At 44.8% G+C, this 15,864-nt stretch overlaps 1 protein-coding gene across 8 annotated transcripts in view; it reads right to left on the reverse strand.

The window, feature by feature from the left end:
- The window catches only part of RARB (retinoic acid receptor beta), a 319,793-nt gene that overhangs the window by 74,958 nt on the left and 228,971 nt on the right, over positions 1 to 15,864 (reverse strand). The window contains exon 1 of one of the 8 annotated variants that reach the window (XM_005029250.6): positions 14,257 to 14,979. The exons of 6 other annotated variants lie outside the window; for them this stretch is intronic. In XM_005029250.6, coding sequence (XP_005029307.1) covers positions 14,257 to 14,413 — 157 coding nt within the window. In that variant the 5' untranslated portion in view covers positions 14,414 to 14,979. Of the gene's footprint in view, positions 1 to 14,256; positions 14,980 to 15,864 lie in introns of those variants that run through there. One more of the 8 variants, XM_013108292.5, reaches the window with a different exon arrangement.

Raw genomic sequence — 15,864 nt, forward strand, 5'->3', positions numbered from 1 at the left:
TACTTCAAGTGAGTGCAGGGGCAGTTAAAATGCCTATCATGCCAATTAATTTGTATTACAGCCACGCTGCTGGATAGCACTAATTGATTTATATACCCTCCTTTCTATTCCCATTTACAAGGGCAATTATGAACTCCATCACATATGTTTAAATGGGTTGCATTAGAATAATATCTAGAAGCTGGGCCAAGGAGCTTAAAGTCTTGAGGAACAGGTAAATTCTTCTTTAACGGGTGTGTTATCAATCTGCTGCAAACAGCCTCCAAGGCAGGACACAGCACCAATACCTCAATTTCCATGGGCAGTTTGGGGTTGACTCCAACGATGAGCTCAAACGCTATTTTTAATTGTTTTAAAAATTGCGTATTATAGGCAGCAATAAACACTTACAAATTAGTATTATACCAGCCACTGCTCTCTCCGAAGCATGGTTTCCATAAACAAGTTGAAACGCATACATCTGTAAATAATAAGTATAAGTATGCTGAATTTAATGAATAAGGGCACTAAAAGAAATTGAACAGTAGGGGTTCAGCAATTAGAGTAACTGCCCATTTTATTAAAAATGTATTGTTTCCAGCTTTCGCTTTAGACGGCTGCTCTTGCTCTGCTAATTCCAAGTTTTGGTTTCCTTAGAAGAGGGGGGCTCCTCTTTATTTTCCCTGACAGCCCCCTGTCACACAGTCACTCGCCTTTCTTTACAAGGCAGCAGACAATTGTTAAAGCTTATCTCATTGCTCGGGATCTCACTCCGGGGCCCTCGCTGCAGACTTTTTCTGGCGCTGTGCCGCTCAGAGGTATGTTTTTCGTTGAGTAAGGAAATCTGCTGAACCAGCAACCCCCAGCCGGCCTCCCCCAGCCCCTTTCTGGAGCTGGAGCTCACCAACCCTCCCGCAGAGCAGAGGGAAGAGCGCGTGTCCGGCTTCCCGGCGATGCCTCTGCGAAAACAGGGCCATTTGCTGAGGCTGGCAAGGCGCGGGGCTGCGAAATGGAGCCGCGCGTTTCCTCCTCCCGCGGAGGGGAAGGCAGCAAGCCGGGAGGGAAAACCTCCTACCTTCTTGGCAAGGCAGCTTCCCACACCTAGCCCGTGTCCCGGGGAGCGTCGCCCGTGCCCCCAGCATTATTGCCGGGGATCTCTGGGGCTCCCGTGCTTGTACAGATGTGTTACGTGCGTGTAGCTCACCTCCCCGCTAAGCGTGAAGGCGGCGTACGACTATTTTTAACACCCGCCTAATTGCACCCACATTGCTACACTGCTGCAGCTGTGGGGGTTTAATTAAAACAATACATTATTTCCATTTAGACATGACATAATAACAGTAAAAAAAAAAAAAAACGGCTTTCATCGCTTGGGCTTATCTGCAACAAGAAGGGCAGGCAGCCCAAATCTTAACCTTCCTGACACCCTCTGCTGCGCATACGTACACGGCCTTTGAGACCAAAACAGGGCCAAACTCTCCTCTCCTCTCCTCTGTCCCATCAATGTGCCAGATGAGGTGGGAGCACTCCTAGGAGCAGCACACCTCAACACTTCCCGTGCTGACGCTAAGAAATCTGCATTCACATGGGATATTTAGAAACTGAGAACCACCAGCATCTTTGGAGGGGAGTGCAAATAAAATGCACAGTCTGTCAAGCTGCAATGCCTGCCTGAATGGAAATCCAGTATTTCTGAACTGAATACCTGCTAGATAAAAGATGGTAACATAGTGGGGAAGGTAGCACGAAAACCTAAGACAGCACCAAATTCCTTCTTGTAAATCCACATCCTTGTCGCTGTGCTTACATAATATTTTATATCTCTCTCTCTAGATGTTTATGGGTGCAATTTACTTCCCCTTGGAGCACTTGACCTGGCAAGCACCACTACACCCTTTTCTCAGTAGGTGCATGAGGAACAGAAAGCTGAGAAGGAGCTCGGTGTCCGAGAGCAAGGTGGGGGCAAGGCTGCAGCCGTGGCTAAGAGCAGATCTCTGCCCCCTGCCTGGAGGAGCAAAAATCAGTACAAGAAGGCTGGAGACAAGACGAGCACCGTGACCGGAGAGCACATTTTCCAACACTGTTCTCTGACTCTCTACCTGCAGTGGATTTTCCTGTTAATCCCTCGGAGTGATGAATGCTCATAATTTTATCTCTCTGTCATCTGTCAGTACGATTCTCACTTGGTAGAGGAAAAAACGTGCACACACTGTACTGCAGACAACCAGATACGTGCTAGCACTATTTCCTAGTCGCCTGGTGTTTCTTATTCAACATCTACTTTGTGTTTTTGTTTTTACCCAGCTACCCTGCTCATGATTTACATTTAGCATTATTCCACCGTACAAACAGGGAAGATGTCAACTGCACTTTACACAGAATATGACATAAAGGAAATATTTCAGAAGAGGAAATACTCCAAAGAGCTGGGCAAGCAACATTCAGGCCTGACCTGGTAACAAATTCAACACTTGAAGTCCCAAGAAACTTAAGGCAAAGCTTATGCTTTAAAAAAGGGAAAATACTTGTTTCAAGTGAGATTCAATTCTAGAAGATCTTTGATGACTGTGGTTTAATCATTTTGCAATGTCTATAATATGATTATCCAATATAATACATATGTATATTATATATGTTTCAGAAAATATGCAATCTTTATGGAAAAAATAATCATTAAAAAAAAAAAAGACACAAAAAACTTTTCTTGCCATATTTGAGAGATTAGGGCCATCACTTTCTGTAGAAATTAAGTTTATTTGTACAAATGCTTTTCAGCTGTCACAGTCAGAAGGACATGTTAATGAGTGTAAATTCGTGCAGTGCCATTGTCCCGAATTTGCTGAAGGACAGCTTTAGGTCTCAGCTGACACTGAACCCATTCTGAAGCCACAGCAAAATATAATTGACAGTACACCAAGGCTACTCAAAAAATCGAGGACAGCAGTGGAACTGCCCGTAAGACTATCTATTTTGCTTTAAGGTCCAGAAAACCTGTGAGCTGCGGCACTAGTAATTCACAGAGTAACTGTGACAAGGCAGAGCAGCTGTTTTAAGGGATTAGTAAACTGTTAGTACAGCACAGGGCTGTGAGTTAGAAATCATTCACAGTGTAAGTTTCGTGTGCTTTTTCCTCACTTCCTTTTCTCCGCCCAGATCTCGCTACACACATCTCTCCTGGAAATTCAGGGAAGTTACTGGTGCTTTTTCCACACATTAACCTACCAGATATGTTATCCAAGGAGCTTACTACAACTACTACTACAAAGAGTAAGCTGTGAAGCCAAGAGACGCTCTTTGAAAAACTTCTATTTGCCAATTTACCCCGGGACCAAGCAGCAGGGGCGGTCGCAGCGTTCGGGCAGCCCCAGCGAGGACAGGGGCACGTTGTGGCAAACTCCCACGTCGGGCAGGCCGAGGGGACACCCCGCTGTTCCGTGGCATCCCCGGCATTTGCAAACCAGTTTGTCTGATCACTAAGTTCTATTGTTTCCTCAGATAAGCAGGGCCCCAGTGAACAATTAAAGCTTTCAATAAATAATCTGTAAGCACATTCATTTGATTTACTGTTATTTGATACAGCAGTTAGTTTCAATGGGGCAGTTACTATTGATCACATAAAGTACTACAGACCAACATGAAACACTCCCAGAACTCCATGGATTATTACTCTTTATCTGCCACTCATCTGGCTTACTTGGAATGGTTGCAAAATTTAAAATCAATAACAACAATTAGTGTTCAGTACACTCTCAGGAATGAATCATGTGAAATATGTTTTGTTGCAAAAATGAAACGTTGGGGAGCACACCAACACCAGAGGCTCTTGCAAGCAGCAAAACTCTAAAAATCGTTTTTTCCTGGTATTATAAAGTGTTGGGCACGGGGGGCAAAGAAAAGAAAGAATACGGGTATTGGAAATGCACCTGCAAGCATGCACACAGCTATAAAGGGCATTGGCAGGATTTTCAAAATAAGCAATTTAAGAATACAACTTCCAACTAAGCGATGAGTCAGAGGCACCGTTTTTTCCCTTAGAAAATTCCATGATAAGGCCGGCAATGTCACAATCACTTGACCTCTGAAGGAGTTTGGGTTGCTAGTGGTGGCAGGGCCTGAGCCTGTGAAGCCATACGAAATGGTCTGATTCATCCTCCCCCCAGCTTTTACTGAAGAGACCATCACACACGCTCACACACACTCGAAAAAGCTATCAAAATGTGAGAAATGAAACCAAAATGAAATTAATAAAGCTGGAAATTGACTGTAAGTGATTTACATAGGAAAACACCTTTTAGCTTCAGATTCATATAAATTAGTCGCAAATCTAATGAAATGCATGGAAATAACAGTATTTTGAGATCTCTGCTAGAGTAATAATTCTAGATAATTAAAATGCAAAGCAATAAGAGAAATGTTTTATCATTAAACTGTAACCAGAGCTCTGTGTGAAATCATCCATTCAGAAGACTTGTTTTTCATCAATTATTTGTTATTTATCTGATGTAAATATAAGAAGGTCTAATTAAAATGTATGACTCCTTATGCAGCTTCTTGTCATTAAGACCAATGAAAGCATTCTGAAGACCATAATGAAATAATTATGTTTGCCTTTAAGAATCCTCTTCAACAACACATGGCAGTACTACACTAAATTAAAACATCAGGAACTAAATTTCTCTTGCATCTATTTCCATTTTCACTAATTATACCCCCAAGCTTTCCAATAGACCAGGCCCTAAAATTCTTTTGAAGCTGAAACAGCCTAAGGAGCAGCAGCCTTCTCAGAGTAATGGACTTTGATGAACAAACAAAGGTAATGCAGCCCTGCAAGCATTAATATTTCAAATAGAGTTATCATGTGAAAATATGTGTTTCTTTGAAAAATGGGGCAAGAGACGGCTGGTGAGGAGCCAAAGATGTGTTCCAGGGAAACTGATGCTCTGATTTAATCTGATTTAGTTGCGTCACTCCTTCCTCACCTCTTTTCGTCAGAGTGTTTGCTTGCTCTGCACAGAAATTGGGGATAGCAGAAGCACAACAAACACGGTGTTGCTGGGCAGTATCAGTGTAACATGCTGGAATTAAGCTCTGCTTTCGCGTTTTAGCGAAGGTGAAAACAGCCCCTTTGAGCAGTTGCAGTGCTCACACCGGGCTCCATTTCACAGCTATTTTCTCAATCTGCATCCAGACACACAGTTCTTCCCGACACGTAGCTCGTGCTTCATCCCCCAAGTGTTGCAGTATCTATCCAAAACACAGGGAAAGGAAAGGACTTGGATAAGGAAAAAAACAGAGAAGGATGTGAGTCAGCTCAGACTTCTCGCCATCAGCTGACAGCTTCGTTGCAAAACTTCAGAAGGATAATGCCCTGGTCTCAGAGAAACAAATGCAGCAATGCACGTGAAATGCAGGAAGATGAGCAGCTGATGTACCTCACCTGCATCGCCTGTGACCGTGTGTGCAGCTAGGAAAGCACAACTGAAATGTGCTCTCGAGATGGAAAAAGGAAGGCTGAGCTTCGCCAGGAGGTGAGGATTTGAGGAAAGCCTATCCTTCCACTCACCCCCCTCACCAAAGATACTTAGCACAAGCATCTGAAAGGCATAGGTTTGTCTTTGCCAAGATTTCTTCTGCCTTTTGTATCTTGGTGTTCAAAGTGTGGGGTGAAAACAGAGCTATCTTTAACAAAGACAGATCTCCAGGGCTTCCCAGCCAGCCACTAAGGAGGATCTGACACACACCAATCCAGTAATTAATAAAATTTTTTCCACAACTGAATGAAAGAAGCAAACCCAAACAACAAAGCAATGCAAAGGACTACTCTGAAAGATGGAGCAGAAAAAAAAAAAAAGTCTCCTCAAGTTGGAGGTGGAGAGACAGAAGTACGAAGAACTCTTTAAAAGCAAACAAACAAAACCCCCTGAGGGCCTGATCTTAACAAAAAAAAGCTAACATGTGCATGACTTTTTTAGCCAGTCCTTCGACTCGTGCCCCAAGCCAAAAATGCAGATTGATGGATTAGTGCTCTCTGCTAGGAAGGGAAGGTTTGTAGAGAAGATAGCATCTTCGATTAGGCGAACAGGGGCAGTTGTGCAAAAAAAAACCCAAAGAGACAGGCTGAGGGGCACGCAGGCTTCCTCCCTGCCCGGGCTGGAGGCCCAGGGAAAGCATCCGTCTTCTGATCAAACTCCGTGCTTGGGAGCGGAAAGGTTTGGGCAGGTATCACCAGATGGCACTGTTACACAGTTTTCCAAGTCCTCTTCCTTCCTGTGCGAGTGAATGTTCAGTCTTGGCAAGACAGGCAACGTTGGTCTTCCCTGGGGCTCTGCTGGTACAGGGCGAGGGCTAAAGGAGTGGGGCTGGGGAGGAGGAGAGGGGCGAGGGCAGCACCCAGGAGGCCTCGTAGGGCTGTGGGTGCCCAAACACCTCTCTGACATTGGTTTTTGTGAACAGATGACATGTCTCAAGCAACTCAGCTCCTGTTATGCCCACTTATCATGCAAATGCTCTTCACATTGGTCACCAGCAGGCAGAGGAGGGATTTTGGGACAAGACTGGAAGAGGACAAGACAGGCCAACGCTGCCTTGTGGGCACAGAGGGCTCCCTCTGGGATGGGCTAAGTGCCACCAGCCAGGTGGCTGAGCACTAACAAAATGCCCTGCTCTGGAGGACCACTGGAATGGCCACCCCAGGACTACATGTTTCACCACAAACTGCATTCAGATTAAAAAAAAAAAAGACATGATTTAAGAGATTTTATTTCATTTCACTGACTTTTTTTTTTCCTTCCCCCGAATGAACCATTCCTTCCAGTCTTTGTGTGTTAGGGACACAAACAGCTCTCCAGCATTGAAGCACCCACTGAAGGCAATCTGTGCTGGATCCAGCTGCAGCAGTTGTCTCTGGTTGGTGCAGCACCAGGCAACTCGGTCAGTCGCTCCACATGGCTCCTACATGGCTTGGAAGGACAATAATCCTTATTTTTTCTCTAAGACAAAAAGCAATGTTGGCTGGTCCTTGCGCTGAACATCCACAGCAAAACAGCTTTTACTGGTATTTCATTGAAGCAGTGGTACATAAATATGTTAAAGGCTTAGTCATACAAGCACTCTTGTGTCTGAAACTCCTATTAAAACCAAGGGTGGAGGGCTGAGTGCATTCAAGTGCTTCAATAGATAAGGCTCTACAAGACAAAGATACACTTAATTTGTCTTTTTATTGTTCGCAGATCCTTGCTAAAAATACAATGTGCGCCTAGAGAAAAGTAATATGGTTCAGTGGAAAGAGATCCTCCAAATCATTAAATGAAACCCAGCGGTGCTAAAGAGAGGGCTTTGTTGTGAGACACTTCCCTGCTCTTTATCTTAGGGGATGCACTTACAGGGCAAGATGTAAGTCACCCAAAGTGCACGAAACGGAAATCCTTCCAAACTGTGGATGGACTTTAACACCATGTCCTTAGCGGTGAGGATCCAGAGCACTTTGAGAATTTATAAATACTCACTCAAGCTTTAACCTATTAAACCTATACATGTGTCGCCCGCGTGTATATATTTAGCTTACATAGTTTTATAATATTCGGTTTATATATGGTATAAGCAGGGGAAAGAAAAATCACCTTGTCCAAGGGGAACAGAAGGTATATTATATACGCTGTGTCTAGGATTCTTTACACAGGCTCGCTGGATTATATTTCCATCTCTCAACAAAAGTATTTGAAGAAGCTGTAAAACTCACACAGAATGCTAAAAGCAAGCGGGGTCAGTTGCAAAAGGGCTGGCGTTAGTGTGTTAAGTTTTCTCCTGCCTACTCCCAAAGAAAGGGACAAAGAAGCCAGCATTGTGGGAATGTGTTCCGAAACCACATGATATCCTTATCAGATTGTCATGTACAACACAAGTTCTCACACGGGGACCCCATGCTGGTGATCTGCCGTGAGCTGCCCCGTCACATGATGGAGGCTCGCCGCTCCCATTCGGATCGCTGAAATGAACTGAAGGAAGCCAGAGTCCCCCCCCCTCCCCAAAATAAGCAAAATGCGCAGTGAGCACAGCCCCGTTAGTTCAGTGCCGCTGGGAAAGCAAGCCAGAGCCGCTGCAAATGACGAGGGTGAGCACGAAGCAGATAAGCCAGCTATTAAAACCTACACCGGGAGGACGAGTCTGAAATTGCCTGAGAAAAAGTCTGCTCACATGCAAGGAAGCGAACAGAGCATCAGAGAAATAACAAATCAGGCAAAACACACAGAAGAAAAAAGCAGGCTTGTGGTTCATACCTTGAATTCTGCAAACCCAAATTGTAAAAACTTGTGAATTCATAGAAAAAGAGTGATACGCAGTTAAAAATAAGTCCCACTTTGTCATGCAAGTGTCTCCATTTCCACTCAGTGCTGTGAACTCTGTCATCTAATTGCTTTTCCATGTAGCTTAGGTGAAATGGGAAAATCCTGTAAATTTTTTAATATTAAATGAAAGTTCTAAACAATATCTGGCCTTTTCAATACGTGGCCTGTTTTTAAAAGTGCTGAGGGAGCTCTCAGATGCTCAGCATTTTTGGAAACGAAGCCATGAAATGTAGATTTAGGATGCTAACTTCAGGCTACTGTTTCTGACATTCTTAACTTTTGAAACACATTTGCTCATGCAACGTCGGATTAATAAAACCCCAAACATGAGATTATTTTTAAATGGCAATTTAAAATCCGTATTTTTTTTTCTTTTCTGGAAGTTGTTTACCGATCACAATTGAGAGGAATAGCTAAGATTACGGTGACTGAAAGGCTACAGAGAGGAGCCATTCCCACATTGGATCAGTTTGTTTGTTTTGTACCTAGAATATGGTTCTCATAAAGAGGCAGCAGCAGACGAAAGGCATTACTCGCGGTTTGCCTGCTGCAAAATCCACTTCTGCTGCCCTCCTGCCTACCCTTTTTCCTGCAGTACGGAGGAGATGATTATTCTGTTATTTTAGACTAGTTTGGAGCATTTCATGCCTTCTATTTTCGCGGTTCCATTTGGTTTGAAAGGGCTTGGATTTCAGCACGGAGTGGCATGGGTCACACTGCATGGGGACAGACTTCATGCACACGAGCAAAGGTCAAAATCAATCATAGCTTTGTATTTCCAGCCCTATTACTTTTGGCAGTTTCCCCTGCCAGAAGGGGCTAAAATATTTGCTTCCCAAAAGGAGTAAACATCAATAGGGGGCAGGAGGAGGATCAGCTCCTCTGCCACGCCGCGGTGAGAAAGGAGGGGACGGGATCTCTTCCCCGCGACAGCCATTTAGCTATCTCCACGTTACGTGCAGCATTCCCGGCGAAAAGTTGAAGGATTTCACAGCGCAGCAACTTGAAAAGGACAATAGGCCTATTTAGGCAATTATATTATGCAGGCTTTGTTATTAGGCAGCCCTGCTCCGTCCCAGAAAGTCTGGATAATCAAAAGTGTCCAAGTACAGGAAGGGGAAAAGTACAACCCCACCCTCCTTCGCAGCCGCTGCCAGGATCTGTGGATCCTGAAGGGTAAAGTCTATTTACTGAAGTTCCTTGGCCATTTCAGACATCAACCGATATCCTTCCTCGCCAGGCTGGAAATGGCCCAGCCCCGGGCAGGGGGCGAGGGACGGTCCCCCCACTCACACTCACGCCAGAGCTGATCCCTACGGCCAGACAGACCTGTAAAGGTTTTTGGGGTGCAGCAGGAGCAGCAGCAGCCCTTGCCAGCACCACATCCCCGTTCCCAAGCCCCACACAAGGCTGGTTGTGTGACCCCCAGGCCGAGCCCCCCGGCGCTGGGCTGTGGTGCGGGGGCGACGCGGGCACACTCAGCTCTCTCTAAGTGGGGATTTAGCCGGACGCGAGGATGAGTAACTTGGCCGTCTGAAACATTATCTCCTGCCTTTCAACCCCTTAACTTGAGCGTAACCCTCTCCGAGGCAGCGCTGCACCAGGCTAGCTTTGTTCTGACAAGTTACACCTTCCCTGCACAGATGCATTAGGCGGGCGGGGAGTCACCCAGAGACGCATCGCCTCGCCGCCGAGCTTATCCCACCCTGGCTTCACCAGCGAATGCCTCTCATCATTTTTGTCTGCGGGAGTTTTTGACAGTGGGGCACATCCATTAAGAGTTTTCCTGCGCCAGCAGCTGAATCGGGCGTCCTAGGTGGGAGCCTACATGCGGATTCAGTCGCTCTCGCTTCAATTAATTTGGAAGAAAAATCCCCCCCTGCAAGGTCTTGACTGAGAAAATCTGGATATCGAGGAAGATCAGGAACAAATACTTCTCATCGCATACTTCGGGGCATTAAGCCACGAGTACAAAAATTTAAATAGAGACCACGTTCCTAAGCAAATCAGTCCTAGCGACTTAGCTGTAAAGTTTATAAATGAACTTTAAAGTAAATAACCTGGTTCAAACAGATCTTGCCTTCTGGGCACTAGCAAACACACCTGCAGCAATGTGATACTTGGGAATGCAGATTACAAGCCCTTCACTTCAAAATGTTTGTTTTTAAATTCAGAAAGATGAAAGAAAATAAAGTACTGAGCTTTTTTTTTTTTTTTTCCTCTTGAGCACAGATGTTTCTAGTATTTCCAGCGCTCGCAGGGAACAAGAACCTGACCCGAACACCGTAACAGCCTGGAATTCAGGAGTAAAGCGTATGCCTTCTGGATTTTTATCTTCGCGAACTTTCTGGAAGTTAATACCTTCTAGATCCCCCCCCTAGCCGAGCACTTCCCAGCGAACCCAAACCCAAGCAACAACTGCAGGCTACAGGAGTACCCACATCACGCCACGCTCAGTTGCCACATCCACAACTTTTGCTATCATCAAATTTCTTATCTTCTAAATGTAACAAAACACAGCGGGCAGCAGACTTTTACACGGTATTATTAGCTAAAACACTACACCCTACCAAGCAAACTTACTCTGGTTTTGCGCCTTCTCACTTTAACCTGTTTAATTAACGAAGCCCAACGAAGACTTTTATTAACTGAATTGTTTTCCAAGGCCAAAGGAAAATGGCCATTCCTCGCAGCTCATTCCCTCTTAGGGCTTGTCCCGTTCCCACTTCCACACCGTTCAGTTAGCTCGCATTTCACCAAAAGTTACTCTTTTTCTCTTGGTAGTCGTCGTTGCTGCACTACGAGGGTACAGAAAATTCCAGCTGACTTAAAAGTACAAATTAATCATTCTCGAGATCTTAACTGTAGTCATTTTTGTCCTCTTAAGAACTATTCTCCCCTAATTTGATTATATCGACCTGATTTTTATCTGACGAGGAAAGGAGCGAGAATTACTCGTGATTAAAAGCACAGTTGGTTCTAGTCTCAATTTTTAGTCCACGCTTTTCTTTGTAAATAAATAAATTCTTTTCAAACCTGTAACAACGTAACTAATATCAGATAAAAATACAAACATGTAGGAACACGATAATATTTATATTTTGTATGTGCTTGTAACACGCCTTGCAATACACAGTGGCTAATGTTTGGGTTGCAGACCCATAGCAGGTTTTTCCTCCCCACAGGGGGAGGAAAAAAAATACCACACAAGTTAAGGTCATGTTTGGGTTGCATCCTACCCTCTGTTTTACTTTGCAGACCCTGGTGGACTAGAAAATTCGTGATGTGGCAGGATTGCGTTGGCTTAGTGAGCTGTAACAGGATTAACATACTGAGGATGTGCTGAAGTTGGAGACCTACAGCGTTCTGCCTCGCCCTCTGCCATGGCCAATTCTGCCGGCATCTCAGCTGAAACCTTGATGCTGCCCGGGATCGTTGCTGGGCTGTTCTGAGCCTGCACTGTTCAGGTATTATTCCCTTAACAACCATTTACCTTTTACTCCACAATCACATCTCTATCAAAGCAATATTTCTCAGGCCTAGAGCAATGGCTGCAGGTGTACTGCTTTTATGGCAGAGTCAAAAATAAAACAATAAACTAGATAAAAAAAAAGAATCTATTACACCTCTAGCAATTTCAAAATTTGGCTATGATTACATTTCATTTAATCGCAGAGTTCTTCATAAAAAGGGAGAAACACTCGAGTTTGAATTAAACATTGTTATCTTTCTATTTGTAAGCACTGGAGCAACCTTTAAACCATCAAGAGCTTTCTGTACCACAAAAGTTCTGTTTTTTGATGTTATTTGCAGGCGATACAACATAAAATCTTACATTTTTTTCCAAATTTGAGTATTTTATAATCCGTGTACATACATTCATCCACACTCATAAAGTGCTTACACTTTCTCCAAAATTAAAAACACAACTTGCTCTACACATCAAACAGAACTCTTCATTTAGACTAACTGAATTGCTTTTCCATATTTATATACCATTAAATTTCACAGCTTAAATTACAGCCACTGTATTGAAATTCAGGTTTCGGCCTGATTTTACATTCCCATGCAGTGAAGATTAATCCCATTGCTTACAAAGTTATGGGGCCGGATTCCTGAATGCATTTTCCTTGTATTTTTTTATTTACTTTAGTTAATATGAGTTTCTTTGACTAGCTAAACTTTGCTGTTATCAACACTTGTCTCTTATCACAGGCCCTAAACAAATGACATATTTACCACTCATTCCATTCTGATAAGGGTAATCCTGTGTTTAACTTCTCCAAGAACAAACACCATATATTTTGTTTTTAAGAATCATGCTCCTAGTTATTAACAAAATAGAAGTGAATGAAGAGAACATTTTGAAACCAGAAGTTATTTAAAGACTATTTTGCAAATGACAGCTTTTTATCATAGCTTATTCCTCCTACTTCAGGAAAGTTTATTTAATTCTAAGTTTCCACGATATCCCCGCCAAAGTTATACGAAAGTTTAAACCATAGGAGGAAAGCACATTTTTAGTGAAACATCTGTTTGTTCCCCCTCCCACTGCAGCTCTCCCATAGCTAGTAACATTATTTGGAAGAAAGAGCTTTGTTTCCTATCTCGTTTGAAGCACTTTGAGAACGGCGTGGAGAAAATAAACATCCCATGCTGAACCTCGCAGTCTAATTTTAATTGTAAAGACATCAAAATATTTGCAGCGTTGTAGGCTGGTAGTCATTGATTTTTACGATTCTGTTTTCCTTGCTCAGCCCACACAAATGTCACAGGCTGACTGAAAACTTTTGAGAAGAGAGAAAAACAACACTACTTCACCAACCATTTTTTAAATTTATTTTTCACTCCCACTCACTTTCTCAAGATAAACTGCATCGAAGGGAGAACTATTCTAATTACTACGCAACTTTTTAAACACAGTGCATAACAAAAAATTCAAACAATTATGCAGTTAATGGTGTACTGAAGTGCCCGAGAGCATACTAAAAACATTTTGATAGATAGCCAAGTCATTTATCTAAATCACCGTCAGAGCAGTGAAGCATCCTGCGAGCTTTTATGCAGAGTAAAAGGTGATGCTTTCTGGCACTTCTTGTCGTTTCTCAAAGTTGGAATTGTGGTGTTAAAATTCTGCCATTGTTTGCCACCTATGCATTTCAGCACAAAATCAAGACCCTCTAACATAATAATATGTTTTCAGAAGTGTCCTGCCACTAACTCTTCTTCCCCCGTTGCCAGTGCAACCCTGCCTCTATCTCAAGGTATAGAAATAATTGATGGTTAAACTCAAAGGGTGTTCACAGTAAGTAGTTTTCTAGCAAAACAGCAACTACTTAGAGCAACAAAGTGAAGAAGAAAGGTGGCAGGAAGGTCAGTACAAAGAAATATTGCCTTTTCTTAGGAAACTTAAAACTCCTGCTTGATTTTTGGACTGGCACCTACCCACTGCAATTCAACGTCTTTGTAAGAACTGCACAGAGCAGCATTTTAATTGCTTGGCTGCTCTGCTAAAATGCACTTCAAGACGACAAGCATCCAGATTATCAAACGTGGTGCAAAATTAGATTACGGAGGCAAAGAAAAAAAAAACAAAAAAACAATGACTACAGAGATGTTACGTAAATTCGTCCTTCACTGGTTGGAGTTTTACAAGTGCTGTATTATATTGTAATTTTGTGTGTTCCTGCTTGGCTTCCCAACTAGTTCTAAGGATCAATATGCGACATATGAAGGGATAAACAGTAAGCTCAGTGCTTCTTTCCTTTTTCCTTCCTTGCCAGAGGAGAAAAAAAACGCTTGCAAACCACATTCTGCACAAAAGTCCCCCCACCCCTCCTCACCCCTGCAGTTAATTACAAGTATTTTTTTTTTAAATACATGCAAATAATCATAATTGCTTTAAAGTGGAAAAATAACAGTTGGGACCTACATTGAGCACTGTGCCGGTGTTGCCACTCTGTTTGTGCCAATCCACTGAAGCATGCTTTGAGAGCCTTCTCCTGGAGCATGCAGGAAGACGGACTCGCAGTGTAGAAATCCAGCATCTGAGCAGGGCTCACTGCTAGAACATCCATACAGTCAAACATGATTCCCCCTGCACAGAATGCCTGCAAAAGTGCTTTCCTCTAGGTGTGGAGGAAAATGGCACATAAAAGTACACCCAACTCCATCAAACTCTGCCCCTTTTTTGGCACGTAGGCTGTTGGTCTTTTTCCCAGACCAGAATCATGAATTATGACAGACAACACAGCTAAAAGCCTGTAATTGATCCAAATGATCATTTACCATTTTCCAGGCTGCCCAGCCAATCCAGCAAGATGGGGGGAAGCGAGCCGCATTCCAAGTTTTAGCTCCGAGCAATCTCCCCCAAAATTTCTTTAGAACCAGTCCCGCTCCTCAGGCGCTCGCCGGCTGCGTGCCGCTCCTCGTGCCGCGCGGACGGCCCGAGTCCCGGGGACGAAACCGCTCCGGTAGGACCTCTGGATCCCCCTCAGCCATGAATAGATCCTTCTGCCTCTGAACAGCTCACTTCCTACTACTTGTGTCACGCAGAATGAAAGATTGAATTGCCTAATATATGCGAGTGAACTTTCTGTGAACCCTTCCCAGGCTGCTAACCTTCAAATGACCCAGGCGTCTGACATCACCAGCTCCCAGGATTCTCACACGGCTTAAAAACTCCCAGCAGCCCGGCAGCCAGCAGCCAGCGGGCGGCCGGGGCGAGCTGCAGCCCTCCCCGGGTCGCCCCGCTCTGCTCCGCCGGGGCCGGCTGCGAGCGGGCACGGATGAAAAAAATAAAATTTAAATCATCATCATCATCATTAAAAAAAAAAAAAAAAAAGATAAAATTAAAACCAGGAGGGAAGCGCACGCCGGGAATAGAAAGGGGGCCCTGTGCTGGCCGGGAAGCTGTTTGCACAGCGCTGTTTTGAGGTGGTTGCAGGGAGCGGAGGGGTTGCAGGTTTTGGCTCCGTTCGCTGCAACTTGTGGGCCCCCTCCCCACTTCCCTTCTCCCCCCGCCACATTCCTCAGCTCCCCGGGGAGGCCGTGAGCCGCACCGCAGACACGGACACCGGCTCTGCCCCGGCTGCTGGGGGCACCGCTCCTCCCTGCTGCCCACAGCACTGATGGCTGGCACCAGCCCTGTGCCTGGCAGCCACCCTGTGGGCCCATCCCTGCCATGTGTGTGTGTGTGTGAGGCAGGGGGGCATCCATCTCCCCATCGCTCCTCACCACCCCTTTTGCCACCCTAAAGCACACAGATGTGTGTTATGGCTGTGGAGGAGCTGGGCCATGCTGCCCAGTGCTCCCACATTTCCCTGCTGAGCTGGATCCCTGCCCCGTGCCCATGGAGGTCCTGGGGCAGCAAGAGCAGAGCCCGGCCTAGGGCAGGAGGCAGCCCCGCAGCCCCCTCCTCGCCCTGCCCCGCTGCTGCTCCCCGGGCCGGTCCCAGTCCCGCCTGTCTCTGATTAGCAGAGAGGGGCAGGGCTGGCTCCAGGGGCTGTATCAGCTTTCATGGGGCTAATGAGCCCCAGCT

The sequence above is a fragment of the Anas platyrhynchos genome, chromosome 2, assembly GCF_047663525.1.
Source record: "Anas platyrhynchos isolate ZD024472 breed Pekin duck chromosome 2, IASCAAS_PekinDuck_T2T, whole genome shotgun sequence".
Classification (NCBI taxonomy): Eukaryota; Metazoa; Chordata; class Aves; order Anseriformes; family Anatidae; genus Anas; species Anas platyrhynchos.